At 43.9% G+C, this 18665-nt stretch overlaps 1 protein-coding gene across 6 annotated transcripts in view; it reads right to left on the reverse strand.

Annotated features, from left to right (window-relative positions):
• RBMS3 (RNA binding motif single stranded interacting protein 3) overlaps window positions 1-18665 on the reverse strand; it is a gene marked incomplete at its 3' end in the record, with an annotated part of 742271 nt that overhangs the window by 541119 nt on the left and 182487 nt on the right. For all 6 annotated transcript variants that reach the window (XM_083405003.1, XM_083405001.1, XM_083405007.1 and 3 more), the window contains one exon: window positions 5531-5704. In XM_083405003.1, coding sequence (XP_083261129.1) covers window positions 5531-5704 — 174 coding nt within the window. The remainder of the gene's footprint in view (window positions 1-5530; window positions 5705-18665) is intronic.

Genomic DNA, 18665 nt, shown 5'->3' on the forward strand with positions numbered 1-18665 from the left:
TTTCACTGTTTCCCGGCACTGGTCCAATAACTTCGTAACCTCTCCTGGTTCAGATGGAATAGAGAGAGGCCTCAAATCCCTAGCTGACCTCTCCAAACAGTTTCATATAGATGTGGAATAACACTGGAGGCAGACTATACCGCTGTGGGATGCCACAGCCCCAAAGACATGGGACTAAGTAACAGTCCCCAGCGCTACTTTCTGGCAGCAACTCTTCAGGTAGGAAAATAATCACTGTCATATAGTAAACTCCAACTTCCAACCCCCTGAGTCATCCCAGAGGATGTCAGAAGTCGCTGAGAGATCGACTTCTCCTATTCTCCTAGTAAAGGCTGACCTAGACTAGAGCACTGTCCTCATAGCTCTTCCTTCACACCCCACACCCCTGTATTTGCCACCTGAGGCAAATGCATCACTTTGCCTAATGGTAGGGCTGGCCCTGATGAGTATACAACTTCTCCAGCAGGTTCCTGGTTGAAATAGCACTCGTCACATTTCAGACACGCTGGGCCTCTCTATGGCTGGAAATGATGCTGTGCCTCTTACATCTTACTGCAGAATCATGGGACTTGCAGTCCATCTCATGATTTCTGCACACCAAGGATGCCTAACCTGTGGCCTTCCAGTTACAGGTAAGTAGCTGTGTTGGTCTGCCATAGTCGAAACAAAATAAAAAAATTTCTTCCAGTAGCACCTTAGAGACCAACTGAGTTTGTTATTGGTATGAGCTTTTGTGTTGGTCTCTGAAGAAGTGTGCATGCACATGAAAGCTCATACCAATAACAAACTCAGTTGGTCTCTAAGGAGCTACTGGAAGGGTTTTGTTTTTTTTAATTCTGTGGCCTTCCTGTTGCTTTGGACTATAAGTCCCATCATCCACAGCCAGCATCACAAATGGTTAGGGACGATGGGATTTGTAGTTCACAATATCCAGAGGACAGTGTGTTGGCTATCCAAGTGTACCTTTTCCCCCCTAAACTGAATACAAATATGTAAACATTCACATGAATTGTGAAGTGCCCATTAGAAGAATTGCTGGACAAACTATGTATCTCTGCCCATGTAGGTAACAGATTTTTCTGACGGTGTTCCTCCCTGCCTCCCCACTCCGTAATAAAGCTAATCCCATATAAAGTAAAATTGGGTAAATTACCTCGGCTAAACCGATATATTACCCATTGCCTTGTCCCTACAACCCCTGGAAAGAAGCTCAATTTCAAAGGTTAATAGTACAAAACAAATATGCCCAGGCAGCTCAAAAGCTTGAATGTAAAATATATTTGCAGGTCCCCCCCCCCCCCAGTGATGTTTTAAAGACTCTGGCCAAGTTTTAATGGGCTGTCACACACGAGCGGTTATGAAAGACTTACAATGAACCAAGCTGATAAGCTGATTTGATTTGAATTAGCTGCATGAGATTGCTGCTTTGAAAAAGCTGGCCTAAAGAGGCAGCAGCAAAAGCAATCTAAGAAGCCACTGGGATGGTTTGCTTCAGATGCAAAGAAGTGTGGAAGGTTTAGGTAGGGTAAGCTAATTGAGAGATGCATTTGTTTGATCCTGACATCTTTTCCCCTGAAGGAACCCAACACAATGGATGTGTAGGCTCTCTATTTATTCTTTCCGCAAAGCGTCCTAATAAGCTGATGTTTGTGACTTTGTTACTCTAAGATGGTTTTCACAGATAAACATTTTTTTAAAAAATAAAAATGTCAGCAGTTAGCACTGGAAAGTGGAATGTTGCCCCAGGTTTTCTCCTGCTACTCTCTATATCAGGCATAGGCAACCTAAGGCCCATGGGCCAGAAGCGACCCATGGGGATTGTTTAACTGACCCATGGACCCCACCGGCCACTCGGTCGGCTCCTGTGTGTGGAGCAGAGCGGGGACCACCTTCCGGGACGCTGGGTGGCTTCCCATTGGCTGCAGGAAGCTCCTCCAGCCAATGGGAAGCTGCACACGCCTCCTCCACGCTGGAAGGAGAGCTGGAAATGGTGTTCATGCATGCATGCATGCACACACACACACACACACAAGCACACACGTGCACTCCGGTCCACCGTGGCAGCTGGAGGATCGCAAACCGGCCCATGCCCCAAAAACGTTGCCGACCCCTTGTCTATATTGATTTACCGTATTTTTCGCTCTACAAGACGCACCAGACAATAAGACGCACCTAGTTTTTGGAAGAGGAAAACAAGGGAAAAAATATTCTGAATCCCAGAAGTCAGGACAGCCAGCGGGATCGCTGCGCAGCAATCCCGCTGGCTGTCCTGGCTTCTTGTTTAGCCGTGTGCAGCCTTTCCTGGTCGGGGAAAAGCCCCCAAGAGCCGCACACACGCTCCATGCGGCTCTTTAAAGGGAGTGCTGAGCAAAGCCTCCCGCCTGCATTCGCTCTATAAGACGCACACACATTTCCCCTTACTTTTTTGGAGGGGGAAAGTGTGTCTTATAGAGCGAAAAAATACGGTACTTTGCAAATCTTGAAGCCGTGCTTTTTCATTCATGACTCCAGGAAGCTTCTCAAACACCTCCCCCCCCCTCTCTCTCTGTGTGTGTGTAAGAGAGAAAGAGAGAGGGGGGAAAACCTCTATCATCCAAAGTAAGGAATATCCAAAATAGTCTTTGAATCTGTGATGTGTCATGTCCATGGAAGCAAAAGCCTAAAAAAACCCCTGTGCACAGAGCCAATTGGCAGGATAGTGAGAGTCAGACTACACTCTTGTCCTAAGGCACAGGGTGCAGAATTGCAGCCATTTCTTGTTAGGCAGCCAAGGGAGAATGCAGACATTCCCATTGATTTAGGACCTAACTGTGCATAGCTGGGGAAATGGGCTATTGCTTAAACTTAAGCAATGCCTATCTTCTTGCAGGCCGTTTTAACTTTGGTCATTTACACTATTTGTCAAGAGCACTTCACTGTTCTCTTCTCTAGCATTTTTAAAGAGATGTGGGAGAATTCTGGAGGCGCTCTTCAGCAATAACTAAAATTAAAAGGAATGCAGAAGTAACCTCTTCCAGTGCAAAAGTTAGCTGCATTCCACAGCACTGCACTGTGCTTTCAGATTTGCGCAGTGATTCAGAATTGGAATTAATTTCCTAATGCAACACACGCTAGGTAAACTTCGTAATGAACTTCCCAACAAACCATTTCACTAAGATCAAAAGCCAAGGTTGTGCCCTCCAGATGTTAGATTCCAGTGTCCAACAGCCTCAGCCAGCATGACAAATGTGTGAAGATGATGGCAGTTGTAGCTCACACCACCATGTTTATTTTAGTATGTATAACTTCCACCTCTCTCTCTCTCTCTCTCTCTCTCACACACACACACACAGTCTACAAATACCCATAAACTGTAATTAAAACACCAGTAAAACTAAGTAGACACTGGTTGGTTAAAAGAAAAAACCTGTGTTGTAAAGAAGTGCGTAAACAACGACAACAAAAGTTTTAAGAAGATTTCTGGAAGAAGGGAGGGGTGGTTCCTGCTGAAGCCATGCTGGTAGGGAGTTCCACCGGGCAAAGGCTAACACACCAAAGGTTCAGTCAGTAGTGAAGGCCAATCGAACCTCAGGAGCATGGAAAACCACCCTTTGTATCTCACTGTTCCACAGTTAAGACAAAAGCCTAGGCTGGATCACCTGCTCTGTCTACTAGAAAGTCCCCAGAGTATTCAAGATTCCATCAGGATCCATAAATATCTGAGGGTGGATCATCTTAATCATCCCCCCAACTTTAGGATAGCTGTCGTTGAGTCCAAATTTCACCAAGGAGTGTTGTAGACTGGAAGCAGTTCACACAATCACAAATTGTTTAAAGACACCTCAACGTAATATACGAGAGAGAGCATGCATTGGCATTATTGGTGAAATGCAACCGATGCTAAGAGAGCCACTTACACTTTGAGTTACAGGGCACCATACAATTATTGATGCATTTTGATTTGCAAACTACAATGAGAAAACAAGCCACGATCATGGACAGAGTTGCAAAAGAAAAACCCATGGCCCTATCTCATTGACCTCCTCAGAAAGAGTTCTCATACACAAGTTCATCAAGTTGGTAACTGACGTGTACAAAGCAGTCCTCACAACCACACACCACAGATGGAGCTTCCATAAAGCTGACATCACGTCAAGCACAATACTTTTCAAACACAGTGTGGGTAGAAGGCAAGATTATGTAACCAATATCCCTCCCCACTTCAGGGGGGCCATTGTGAACTGTGTCACCTGGGGCTGCTCTGGGATGGGGGAATACCTGAAATGAGGAAAGGAATCTAGTGAAAAATTCCTTTCCTCATTTCAAAGTGATTTTCCCTCTCCTACTGCAACCACAGGTGACACAGCCCACACAATATAATAGGTGCTCTTCCTAAGGCTTATTTTGGGGTGGGGATTTACACCTGACTGTAGGGGGAATGAGGCGAATAAAAATATCCATTGAGTCTTCTGCTCCCACGTCACACTGGACACTACCAAAAGAAAACAACTTACGAACTCATCTGTGAGTCATCACATATCAAGTTCAAGCTCACCCAGGGACAGCTGTAGGCAAGATTCCTGCGTTGCAGGGGGTTGAACAAGATGACCCTATGGGCCTCTTCCATCCCTACAATTCTAGCCTAAGTCAAATGATATATATGCATATGTGAATCAGCACTAAGGGCGATATGTTGCATCTGCCATGAATGTGATGCAGAAAACACTTCCATGGAGATGTTCTTGGCGAGTGTTGGCCAATGATATAGAATGGGGTAAGCCACAACAAAAATCTGGTGAGCATTCCCAAAAATTAGGAAGAGGGGTGGGGGATATACATCACAATGTTTCTGACAGCATTCCTGTGGCTTGCATAACTTCTGCTCTCACTCTTAGATTCTTCCTGAAGCCAAAACACGTAGCCTTTTCTTTAGCACTGCACTAAAGTTTTGGAAAGTGGTCCCCAAACTGTTTTCATAATGACAGCCATAATTGTCCTTTCACAGATATCAAACTAGGAAGATGAGGTGAGCATTATGTTCTCAGCTCTTTCCCAACTGTTCACTACTTGTTTAGGTACAAATATGTTCAGCAGCTTAGCACAGAGGTGGCAATTATGTTCTCTATCGAGTGTGCTGAGCAAATTGACCAAAGATGATGACAGAAGATAATAGGTTCTACTGAAGAACCATTATAATTAACGAACACTCTACAGACTTTTGGGCTCAACGAATTGCCATTTAGCTATGCTAAGTCTCAAAAGTTAAGGACTAGAATAGAAAACAGTTAATACACCTTCATTACAACTAATATAACTACTAAATCATAGCCAGTGCCTCATCTTCACAGAATACAGATGCAACAAGACCCATGGTGAGGAAGACAGTATATGGTCATAGAATGACAATAGTTGACCCACATAAGGACAAGCCACGTCCAATTACACTGGCATAGAGAAAACACTGGTGAAGCCCAATCATTTGTCAGTATGTGATGGCAAGTCCTACGATGTTTCACCGACCAACAGGATGCAGGTTGCTATAGTTACTCACCGCAGTGTGTCCAGCACAGTAGGTGTAGCTAGCGTGGGATTGGTAGTGCAAGCTTGTCCTTGGGAAAGTGTATGTGTTCCAAAGCGGTTGGCTGCTGCTCCACTGGGAACTAAAGCCAGGACTCATGGTCACTCGGTATTTACTGTTTTGGTACGTTCTCACTGTGGAATTAGGCTATCGAGAGAGAAAGAAAAAATGCAAATGTAAAATGCAAATAGTTGGACTCCACATAAACACACACAATGTTGCATTTGGAAAGCACATAGACATATATATTTTTCTGCAGAAAATGAAAGAATACTGGAAAGTCAATGAAGCTAAGAGTCCAGGAATGCTGTACTGGGGAACAGTGACTCTCCAGAAGACAAGAGAGAAGTGGACTTGTAATCGCTTGCAAGGGAAGTTTACCTGTGACCCCACCCTAGAGGGGGCACAGAGATGGCGACGTGCAGCAGACGGGCAAAATGCCGCAAGTGCTGACATTCACAATCACTTTGCAAACTCTTATCAAATCAGCGTCTGAAAATACGGAGATACTGTACAGAGCAAATCTGTACAATCCCTCTAAGGGGGCCACTTATGCATCACCAAACAAAGAAGAAAAAGTAAGGAAACCAATTTGCATAATACTGGCATGTGCTGATTTATTTATCGGGATGAAAATTTAAGAATCAATACTATACTTCAGGTGGAAATAGGTAAAAGGTTAAAAAAAGAAGAAGTGGAAATACAATGCTTCTCACCATAGTGGATAAGACTTTGGCCAGGTGATTTGGGTGCCTGCTCAGTCTGCTGTGCAGGTGCTAATTGTTGATAATAATTTGAAGGCTCCTCCTCCCCCTTCTTAGGGTTATTTGCCTTAAATCCAGCTGGGACCCCTCAGGCCTTCCAACAGATAACTGTAAAGTTGGAAACAGGGTCCCTCTAAATTCCTTGCACTTGCACCCTGTTCTTTCTGACATTCAAGCCACCCTGAATGAAACCACACCTTCTGTTGGCTCTAATTGTGCTTTATAAATTGTAAAATGCAAGGGTGGCATAGCTAGGAAACACAATGCACATCAACTTCTGTCATGCCTTCTGATGCATGCTTATTTCCAGCTGATGAGGAGAGATCCCACCAAAGAGCAGATATTCCCCACGCTACCCTCAGCAACACTTTATGGTATCTGAAGCAGAGGGCTGCTCCCTTTTGGTTCGTGTCAAGGGATTCCTGTGGTGCGATATCTGCAGATTTAACTTACAACTCTCCAAACGCAAAGCATACAAAATGAACATTAAAAGCTACCCTAAACTCTCATTAGTCACAATATATGACAAGGGGTTACTTTGTTCATTCTGAAGAGGTTTTTGGAGAGAAACACTGCCCTCATACTTGAAGAAGATCTTCTCTCCACTCTTCAAATAAGCCTTTTATAGGGCTATGAATCTTGGCATATCAAAGGAAAGGTTTCACTTTAATTCCCCAAAGGAATGCAATATGAATTCTCTTTTCTTTGGCCTATCTCATAAATTCATCAGAAAGAAAATTCATCTTTCCCAACGAACAGAGCACTGGGCTCTGGGTGGGGCTGAGATCAGAAAAGACCGGATAGTCATTCTAGTTTATTTATTTTAGAGAAAAAATTATAGACCGCCCCCTAACATAAAATATCAAGGCAGTGCACAACAAAATATGGAAGTACAATAAAACGTAAACTACCATAAACATGAGACAAAATAAATATGACTACCCTGCACTGAAAAAGTTTAAACAACTCAAGAGTCTTTCAGCATATGAAGACGATGTCTGAAAATTAGCAGTGATGTTGCCCGCTAACACTAAAAGACCAACTTCTAGTTGAAGATAAAGCACTCCAGGGATGATCTTGGTGATCAGGCTAGGACATAAAGGCTCTAGTAGTCCTTGGAGTTTGTAGATCTACACAATAACCTTGAACCTGGCATGGTAGCATATGGGAAGCCAGTTCTAACATTTTAGCGGAAGTGTCACATGCTCTTAGGTGTCTTTCCCCATCAGGTGTCTAGCCACTGCATTCTATATCAAGACCAGGCCAAAGGGCAGTCCCACCTAGAGCACATTGCACATTGCAGTATTCCAGTCTCAAGGTTCCCAGTGAACAGTAGTCCTACTGTGGCCAGCCTGTTCCTAGCCAGGCATGGCTATAGCAGTTGTACCAGAGAAAGCTGGAAAAGGCCCATACCCAAATCCTAAACCTGGAGTGGATGTTTTCTAACCCAAGGTCCCTGAAATCAGTTGCTGGAAGTAGGAACTGTTGACTAGGCAAGGCCAGAAAGCAGCTGTTGACCAGGCACGGCCAGAAATGCAGACTCTTCGTATTTATATTAAACCTGGCCAATTCCAAAGCTTCATACAATCTGCCGATTGCAGAGTACAATGTGGCATGATCCTATTCCCTTCGGTGTATGAAGAAGGCAGTCAAAGGTGTGTAAAGTCTTAGGAAATTCACCAAGATGTAGGTTGTGAGGTTCCCAGTTCCTAGAGGGTTGAGGGGTTTGTTGGTTTGTGTGTGTGTGTAATGTCCTAGGAGACTGTAGCTACACATATAAAGTTTTACTCTTACATACCAGCTCCTTGCAAGAGTTTAGCCAGTTCATGTAACATCACCTGCCTTATCAGATGCTATGTTTCTCAACTTGCAAACAGTAATCATCAAGTAATGTTGTGAAGCTTTTAAATAGGGCACAAGCATGGACAACCAGTGCAACTAAGGCTGTGATCCTAGGCATACTTAAAAGTAAAGGTAAAAGGACCCCTGACCGTTAAGTCCAGTCGTGAACAACTCTGGGGTTGTGGCGCTCATCTCGCTTTACTGGCCAAGGGAGCCGGCGTTTGTCTGCAGACAGCTTCCGGGTCATGTGGCCAGCATGTCTAAACTGCTTCTGGATAACCAGAGCAGTGCACAGAAACGCTTTTTACCTTCCTGCCGGAGCGGTACCTATTTATCTACTTGCACTTTGAAGTGCTTTCAAACTGCTAGGTTGGCAGGAGCAGGGACCAAGCAACGGGAGCTCACCCCATCGCGGGGATTCGAACCACCGACCTTCTGATCAGCAAGCCCTAGGCTCAGTGGTTTAAACTACATGGGATTAATCCCCATTCATCATAATTAGGTGATGCTTCTGAGTAAACGTGCTATACACGGAGGGTTGTGATGAGTCCAAAATAGGAGGTGGATAGCTTTCACAACTAAAGTCCATTGATTATATCCAACCAAGCAATGAGCTGATCTAGTTTCCTAAGGTCTGATTTGAATAGCAACATTCATTACTCATCTAATGGCAGGTGGTCCTTGCTCACAGCAAATGGACTATGTGACTTGTTTATCACGGAGAAAATCCTGTTGGTTCTCTGTGCCACTGAAGACCCAGCAACCAGTGGTTGTTTTTATTCAATCATGGCATACTGCACTCTTAATTCATTGAAGGACTGTTCCTTCGATACTTAAAAAGCCCCCCTCCCCATATATTTAGAGAACAGCATTCAGCTTCAAAGCTGACAGACACTTAAACTGTCAGAAAACTGACTGGTCCAGGCATTTCATGTAGCCTTTAGGTCAACACCTGCCCATCATTTCCTTGCACGTTTGCACTTAAATAATATGCATAATTTGGGCAGGAGGTTATATATTTTGAATCCCATATGCACTGTATCTGCAGTCAGGTAGTTCAAAATGACATAGAAGCACCACTGATCATTAAAAGATTTGGAAAGGACACATGGAATAAATTAATCATTTCTCTTTCTCTCTTTCCCCCCTTAGTATTTCCTTGCAGAAGGTACTGAAACCCTTAATTGACTACAGTGGATAATTATTTTTTTCTCCCAGAAAATTTTCAAGTAGATTCACTCCCTTTTTACAGTTGACATATTAATGAGATAGGTCAAAACTCTCTTCCAAGTTCCACTATTCCATCAGACTTCAGAAGAAGTGTGCAAATGACTTCCAAAGTTGAGTCCATGCTGTCTTAGCTGCTAAGCCTTTAAAATGAACTTCTCAGAAGTATGAGCGGTCTGGGGGAAATGACATAAATTTGAGTCTCTCCAATCCCTGGATTATTATTATTAAAAGCATTCTGCCTTTGGCTACTTCGTCTGTAGTTCTGTAAAAAGGAAGAAGAAGAAGAAACCACAAGAATTGTGCCTGGAGATTCTTATTAGGCACATTTCTCTTCAACCACCAGCATATTCTCTTTTGACTCCCCAGAGGAGTCCTGGATGTGACAAAAAACCCACTGCAGGAATGGATGACATTGTTGTAGGTGCCTCTGGATGAGATGCAAGATGCCCCAACTTGAAACATGCCCCAGTAGAGATTGCAGGCCTAATCCAAAAACAAGTGGAATGATAAAATATGACCAACCCCCCCAATGTTTCCTTGAACAGCAAGTTGGGAAAGGGGAGGAGGGGAGAAAATCCTTTACTCTGAATTGCATGTTGAGTAGAGATAAACATCTGCTAAATATAAAAAGTTTAGCAAAATAATAATAATGATTAGATCTATGAAGCCAGTTAGTTCATCTTGTCACACACGAACTTGCCTTTAATAGATAAGAATGATAATGGATAATAAGGTTTAAGGTGCTGGTTTTAACCTTCAAAGCCCTATTCAGCCTAGGACCCTCGTACCTACGGGACCACCTCCTCTGGTATGCCCCATGGAGGACCTTACGGTCTGCAAACAACAACACTCTGAAGATCCTGGGCCCCAGGGAAATTAGACTGGCCTCGACCAGAGCCAGGGCCTTTTCGGCCATGGCCCCGGCCTGGTGGAACGCTGTCCCACAAGAGACTAGGGCCCTGCGGGATTTGACATCTTTCTGCAGTCCCTTCACTGCTAATGCTGTTTGAACCTCAAGGTTCCCCCAACCCTCACATGGGGAGAAAAGGGTCGAACAACAGGGTGACATATTTGAAAAGGACAGCGGGGTTATCCCTGTTATTCAGCGCTGATAAGCAGAAAGATTGCAGAGCGAAATATTTTGAGCTTTTGCCAGGTATATCCTGTGAAGGGAATTTGGAAATAAAGTTTTCAATTACAGACAGCACTACCAAGCCTTTGGCGAAACAACTGTGACACAAGCAATTAGGGAATCCAATATAACAGACAGTCTTAATGGTTGAGATAAGCTAGCTAAAAATATTTCCTTGAATGCTCACTTGAGTGCCGTTTCTGTAGTATTCACTCGAAGCTTCTTTTATCTTGAGAGGTTACAGCACACACACAGGCAGGTAACTAGCGCAATATGCTGTATGGCTAACTTCCACAGGAAATACCTGAACAGCACAATCCTATGCATGTCTACCAAAGTCTCACTGAATTCAGCACAGCTAATTTACAGATAAGTAGGTTAAAAATTGCATCCTAAGACTGTCATCACACACTGGGTGAGAGCAAAAATGCAATTCAGGTTTATATTTATTAAGTTTTTTAAGGATTAGATTTCTATAGCACCCTCCATCAAAAAGATTCCAGGTCTGTTTACAATTTTTAAAAAATAGGCAGTAGGAACTATAACAATGGATAAATGCAAAACCATCTTGCATCCCTCTCCTCTATCTTTACTTTCCCCCACAAAGATAACTCCTAGGAAGAAGGAGGAGGAGGAGGAGAAGGAGAAGATGAAGAAGATGATGAATTGAAGAAGAAGAAGAAGAGGAGGAGGAGGAGGAGGAGGAATTTGGATTTGATATACCGCCTTATCACTACCCGAAGGAGTCTCAAAGCGGCTAACATTCTCCTTTCCCTTTCTCCCCCACAACAAATACTCTGTGAGGTGAGTGAGGCTGAGACTTCAGAGAAGTGTGACTGGCCCAAGCAGCTGCATGCGGAGGAGCGGGGACGCGAACCCAGTTCATCAGATTACGAGTCTACCGCTCTTAACCACTACACCACACTGTATCTCATATGGTGTGGTGGAGGAAACAGAATTTCCCTGGCCCTTTTGCTGTAGAGCAGGAAAGGCTACCCTGTGGCCCTCAAGATGTTGCTGGACTGCATCTTCCATCATGCCTGATCACTGACCGTGGTGGCTAGGGCTGATGGGAGTTGGAGTCCAATAACATCTGGATGGCCACAGATTAACCACCAATGCTGTACAGGAATCATGCGCTGTACGAGTCCCACCGAAGTGACTTCTCTGGGGCGCAAGCCTGGGTAATGTGGATGGAGGTCCTGGCTTGCCCAGACAAGGGTCCCTCTTGGCCTCGCTGATGTGATCCAAAGGAAAGTGTCAAATACATTTGACACTAGCTTGGCTGCAGGAGTTGCTGGAAGGAGGCATACAAGGTGTCATCCAACCATCTCATGGTCTCCACTCTGGCTTTATGCATGGTTTAATCGTCCGACTTTTCTTCTCCCAAAGATGTCCCACAAGGCAGTGGGTAAGGTTTGTTCCTTGGGTTTTGCTCCCAAAGCTGTTTTCATGAACGAGTATAGCCACAAGGCTGAGAAGGTTAAGGATCAGAGTTTTCCTTCTCCTAGATAGGCTACCTTCCCAGAGCCCCATCTGCCCCCCATTTCCCCTTCCAGCATTTAACTTCACCCTCAAAGGTGCATTCCTCTATTGTCTTGTGAGACAGACAGATGCCAACAAGTCCCATAATTCCACAGCAAAACAGAACAGGTATAGTAACATTCCCAGCTCTAGAGAAGCTTCCAGAGGGCTTCCTAAAGCCCAAGGCTGAAAAATATGACATTGGATGTTGTCCTCTGTGTCAGAAAAAAAATCTGTCGATCTTTAATGCAGATTTATGAAGCTTACAAAGATGCAAAAAAGAGAGAGAAAAGGGGGGGAAGAAATGGGATTGTTAGACTTGTTTGAAGTACACATTAAAAAGAAAGGACATCTGCTAAGATTGGTGCCTTTATCAAGGGAATTATGCATATGATTCCTTCATAACTCTGCACAATAAAGTTCCATACTCCCTTTTACTTTTTTGCTTCCTTGTGTTTTTGAAGTACCTAGAATCACAGAGGCATGCCAATTTTTTAAGTACCTAGAATCAGACAAATAAACCATGACATTTTGGGGCCTGAGGCAGATAATCAAGATGCCTTTCCATGATGGTAAAAATAAAATAACAAACTAAATCATTCACAATTTATTGCCATTTCATGGTACCCAAAACCTGCTGCCTGGGGTAGATTGGCTAATGATAGGGAGCCCTGTCAAATATAGCAACAGCCATCTATAATGTATGTTTATTATAGTACTATTAAAATCCAGGCTTCTTCATGACCTTCCCAATCGACCCACAGTACCATCTGAAGCCTAAACACAATCATACACAGACACACAGACATTTTTAACCAGAAATACTTGAAACTCACATGACTAGTAATTATTAAAAAAGGTAAAAGACTAGGTTTGACAAGCAAAAATCGAGGGACCTCTTCACTGGCAAATCAGGGTAAGATTAAATAGAAATGAGAAAAACAGTGATGAAACAAAGAAAAACAACAAGTTTCTTTCTTTCTCTCTCTCCAGCCAGACTGCCCTAAATGTATTTCTGCATTAGGCCATCACATTTTTAGTAATGATTTCCAGAGGAATAGCCATGTTGGTCTGTTGCATCAGAAACAGTAAAGAATCCTGTGGCACTTCAATGATTTGCGAACTTATTATAAGCTTTTGTGGACCACAGTTCACTTTAACAGGCGCATGAAGCACTAGCCTAATGCATCAAGTGTCGTCCTGAGTGCTATCCTGTAACTCAGAACAACAGTTCATGCATTTGGTGAAACAGACTGTGATCTCCACAAGCCTGTGCCTTAATGCATGCGTTAGTGTCTAAGGAGCCGCAGACAATTTTTGGTGTGCTTTTTAAAATATATTTTTTTACTGTGTTTCAGAACAAACACATCAACACAGAGATTAAAACCATACTGTAGTCAGATCTCAAAAACCCCAGTCCCATTTCTCCCCCAGCATCCACTGATCCACTCTCCACCCCTTCCCCAGAGTGCGTAATATCATCAGCATATCCAAAGTGTGTTCATGATACTTGGTTATGACAGGAACAGACAGAATGAAGTAAAGAAAAGGGATTCAGCCCTGAAAGAGCCAAACATTATCTTGGATCCAGTCTATGATCACCTTGCATATTCAGATGTTCAATAAAGGATTACTATGTCCCCAGAAATGGATCTCACTCCCTTTGACCTTTAAGTAAGGTAAAGGTAAAGGTACCCCTGCCCGTACGGGCCAGTCTTGACAGACTCTAGGGTTGTGCGCTCATCTCACTCTATAGGCCGGGAGCCAGCGCTGTCCGCAGACACTTCCGGGTCACGTGGCCAGCGTGACGAAGCTACTCTGGCGAGCCAGCGCAGCACACGGAACGCCGTTTACCTTCCCGCTAGTAAGCGGTCCCTATTTATGTACTTGCACCCGGGGGTGCTTTCGAACTGCTAGGTTGGCAGGTGCTGGGACCGAGCAACGGGAGCGCACCCCGCCGTGGGGATTCGAACCACCGACCATGCGATCGGCAAGTCCTAGGCGCTGAGGTTTTACCCACAGCGCCACCCGTGTCCCTTTGACCTTTAAGTACTCTCATCTTATAGGTGAGCTTTTCAAATAAATCCACCCTCCATACCTTTTCGCTACCAGTAATCCAAATTAGGAAATGTAAAGTTCTTCCAGATTTTGGCTGTGGTGGATCAGGCTGCTAATAAAAGATAAGAAATAAAATCCTGGTCTTTCAGGCCCTCATCAGGCCCATCAAACAAGCTTAGTCAAGTGTTGAAGATTCTGAGACATTTTGCTTTGACCCCCCCCCCCGAACTTTTGGGTCTTCATGCAGCTGCGCCACATGTGGTGGTAGGTGCCAAACTGCTGGCACGCCCTACCAGCATAAAGGAACTGTACCAGGCTTCATAAATGCCACTCTTCTGGGCATTAGATACCAGCCATACAAAAGCTTTAAGGGCAATTCCCTAGATTATGCTGAGATTGATCTAAAACGTTCAGAGCCCCTTAGCTTTGACCAGTCCTCTTTGTTTATCTGAATCTGCAATGTCAATTCCCACACCTTTCTCAGCTCTTTGTTGCTTTTAGTGTATTTCTGGTTTTAAATAAGGAACCTTGGATTTAGATGGACACTCAAAAATTACTTTTCACTTTCTTTGTGCTTCTGCTGGCAGCCACTGTCAACACGCAAATAAAAAAAATCTGGCATAAGGTAGGGGAAAAAACATAGCTGCCATTTATATTTGTAGCTTTCCCCAAAGATTGGAAAAGCCACAGTGGAGCACAGTATCATAATTTTCAAAATACTCCTGTATTTTATGACTTTAAATCCTTGAGAATTACTTTGCCCTCTCATAATATTTTTGCTAACAACATTTTAACCACAAACACCCACAAATTCTACTAGATTTGTGTCAACAAGGGGTCTTCAAAACCTTCCTAAGCTTAATGTCAAGGGACTGTCTCTCGTTACATTTCCTCTTCTTATGCCTTTTACAGTTTCCTTGAGTAACGAAAGTACAGCGACATATAAAACTCTTGCCTTCCCAACATATCCTTGGGAAAAATCTTTACAAGGTCCCCTGTGTGGATGTCACATGACAGTTTGAGATGTTGAATTCCATAGAACAGTTTATCAGAGTAAACTGGGCTGCAACTGAAGATACTGGTATATATGTGTGGCTCTCATGCTATAGACACTGGAGTCATCCCTCATGTAAACAATTATCATTCATATCAGCGGTCCAACACCAGCGCATGGTCTTTACACTCCTGTTGCTGCAGATCTACATAAACAAGGACCGCTGTTGCGGTGTCAGACTGAACAAACAGACTGAATAACCAGGTAGAATAACTTCTGCCATGGCTGTATATAATAATTTTATTATTATTATCTTCTTTGGCGATCACTCGTAGCCAAGTAAGATTGTCTTCCATAAACACAGTTTTAACAGTGAGTCCATAAGCGACTGTGGAGGCCAATTCTGGATCCACACGTCCTTCCACAGTGGGGACATAGGTTTCCAGGTGGGAATTGATCATGGTGAGGGTTTGCCAAGCATGCCTTCCTCTTAGCACATTTCTCCCTTTCGTCCTGAGTTTGAGCATCTTCAAAGCCCATGACACTTTTGGTAAAGGCTGTTCTCCAATTGGAGCACTCACAGGCCATTGTTTCCCAGTTGTCGGTGTTTATACTACATTTTTTTAGATTTGCCTTGAGAGAGACTTTAAATTTCTTTTGTTGACCACCAACATTACGCTTCCCATTTTTAAGTTCGGAATAGAGTAGTTAAATAATTATATTAAAATGTATCAAACACATGGAAGAAATGTACAATTACTAGGTTCTAGCAAAATGCTCACAGACTTTCCTGCATACTGGGTTGGCTCAGATGGGATGCCAAAGCATGGTTTGGTGGTATGTGAAGAAGCCTTGTAGGAGTGTACTACCTCGTCCTGCTTCCAGTCCTATTACACAAATAACAGCCTGCCCAGTACAGACAAAATGAGAAACTATGGTTTGCCAAGAACCTATAACCAAGGGATCAGTTTGTGTCAAGGAAGGAATGAGAGGAGGAAGAAAGCCTGTGTCTGAACTAGCCCACTGTCTTCCCTGTTGCATACATAAGCAGGCAGCAAAATATCTTGGGTCAACATTGTTCTCTTGCCTATTTAATAGGTGACTCCTGCTGTCTATCGGCTGCTTGTAATAACTTCTGAGGCAGTAGTAAATTCTGGAACTCATAATGACTGCCTCCATAGAAACACCCCAAGGAGAATTAAAAGCCATGGGGTGTTTGTGTGTGACACATACCAAAGAACAACACTATATATACATCATAATACTCCAAATGTATTAGGATCAGCATGAATATTTAGCTGGGTGTAAGCTCCATTGAACTCAGTTGTGCTTCTTTCTGACTGCAAAGATCCAACTTGTAAAATACATTGAGCTTTAAGGGGGAATCTTTAGGCAGCTGAAATGCAGCCTTTAGTTTTTAATTAAAAATGCAAATCATCTTGCAATAAAGGGTTTCCATTTAAACTGCTAGCATGAAGTAAAAACGCCATCAAAGGAAAAGAAAAAAGAAGCATTCAACCTCTGCTTGATTATATTTCACATTCTCTGACTTCTTCTATGCCTGGGGTCTTTAATGTAGTGCCATGGGCAGCATGGTACCCTCAGCTTTCCTTCTGTGAAATGGGCATTTTGTGGTGCCCATGACAGCTCCATATACTTACAATTGTTCCCTTTGGCTAAAAAAATATATGTTGGGAACCCTTTGCGCTCTATGCTAATCTGTTACAAAGGAAATTGAAAGCCTCATTATGACTTCAGCCAGTGGCCAGAGCAAAGACAGTCCTCCGCTTACCCTGGCATTTCAACAGATGATCCCTTGGAATCCTCTTCCACTACACCACTGATGAGGCAGGACAGCACTAGGCTTTGTATAGCGAGCAAGTCTTCCTGGATGAGGATAGAGGTGTCTTATCTTTTGTATCTCAAATGATACGCCTCTCAGGCAGCAAGTCAGTGGTGAAGAACCTTTGCTCCTCTAACAATACCCATCTTCCCTGATCATTAGCTGTAGTAGGATGCGAGTTATAGTATCCAGTAGGCATAGGCAAACCTCGGCCCTCCGGATGTTTGGGACTACAATTCCCATCATCAGTGGCCACTGGTCCTGTTAGCTAGGGGTGATGGGAATTGTAATCCCAAACATCTGGAGGGCCGAAGTTTGCCTATGCATGGTATCCAGCAACATCTGGAGTGTCAAAAGTTCCACACTGTTGCAATACCTGTTTAGGGGAATGATGCATGCAACAGTTTTCAAATGGGTACCAATCTTGTCTATCTTTATGCACAGTTGACTGTACAGTGGTACCTCAGGTTACAAACGCTTTGGGTTACAAACACTTCGGGTTCCAAACTCCGCTAACCCAGAAGTAGTACCTTGGATTGAGAACTTTGCCCCAGGATGAGAACGGAAATCGCGCGCTGGTGGTGAGGCGGCAGCGGGAGGCCCCATTAGCGAAAGCGCACCTCAGGTTAAGAAGGGTTTCAGGTTAAGAATGGACCTCCGGAATGAATTAAGTTCGTAACCCAAGGTAGGGCTGCTGAAGTACAGCTGTAGTGATTAAACCATAGCCCATGGGTCATACCTCTTCCCCAAGCAATTTCTGCTACCCCACTCCCCAACAATGTGGTAGCTGTATTGGGGTTTATTATTATTATCCTTAAAGACACTTATTTATTTTGCTTGTGGCAGGCGGCACATCGGTCTGAATGGAGGGATTTCGACCTCTCCATCAAGATCAATACAACGAGGGGGATGAATTTTGCCCCTGTTGCTGCTGCTAATGAAATCAGTCCGGCAAACAAACAAGAAGAGTTTGGATTTGATATCCCGCTTTATCACTACCTGAAGGAGTCTCAAAGTGGCTAACATTCTCCCTTCCCTTCCTCCCCCACAACAAACACTCTGTGAGGTGAGTGAGGCTGAGAGACTTCAGAGAAGTGTGACTGGCCCAAGCAGCTGCATGTGGAGGAGCAGGGAATCGAACCCGGTTCACCAGATTACGAGTCCACTGCTCTTAACCACTACACCACGCTGGCGTGGTGGGGAGTGATGTTGAACTCCAGCATCACACTGTGCAAAATTTTGTCCTCTCCATCAGACGAACCTAACAGTGGGGACACGATCACCTCCCGCCCCCTGTTTATCAGATTGATCTGATAAGCAGAGTAAAGTGTTATGCTTAAGTTTAGGTGTCTGACTTTTCTCTTTCACTTATACATACAGAGATTCCCATTCCCCACTCCTCTTGTGCTTTCCAGGTGAGGCTTTGAAAAGGTAAATAGCACTGAAGGATGCCCCTGCCGACACAAGTCAGCTGCATCAGGCTCAGGGAACCATGCAAGCCAGAAGAGGGCAAAGAAAGCTCCTGTTCTTTGGCATCCATGTGGTTGTTGTTATTGTTTAAGCAACATCTGCTGCAGCTGCCTTCAGGCAAGTTCCTTGAACTGTGTGTTTATCTATCTGCTTGCCTGAATGTATGTACCTGCCTGACAGCCTCTCCTGCTGAGTGTGTGTATGTGTAGCTGCCATTCTGTGTGTTAAGTGTGTGTCTGATCTATATGAGT

Source organism: Podarcis tiliguerta (genome assembly GCF_965153285.1).
Source record: "Podarcis tiliguerta genome assembly, chromosome: 12".
NCBI classification, from domain to species: Eukaryota; Metazoa; Chordata; class Lepidosauria; order Squamata; family Lacertidae; genus Podarcis; species Podarcis tiliguerta.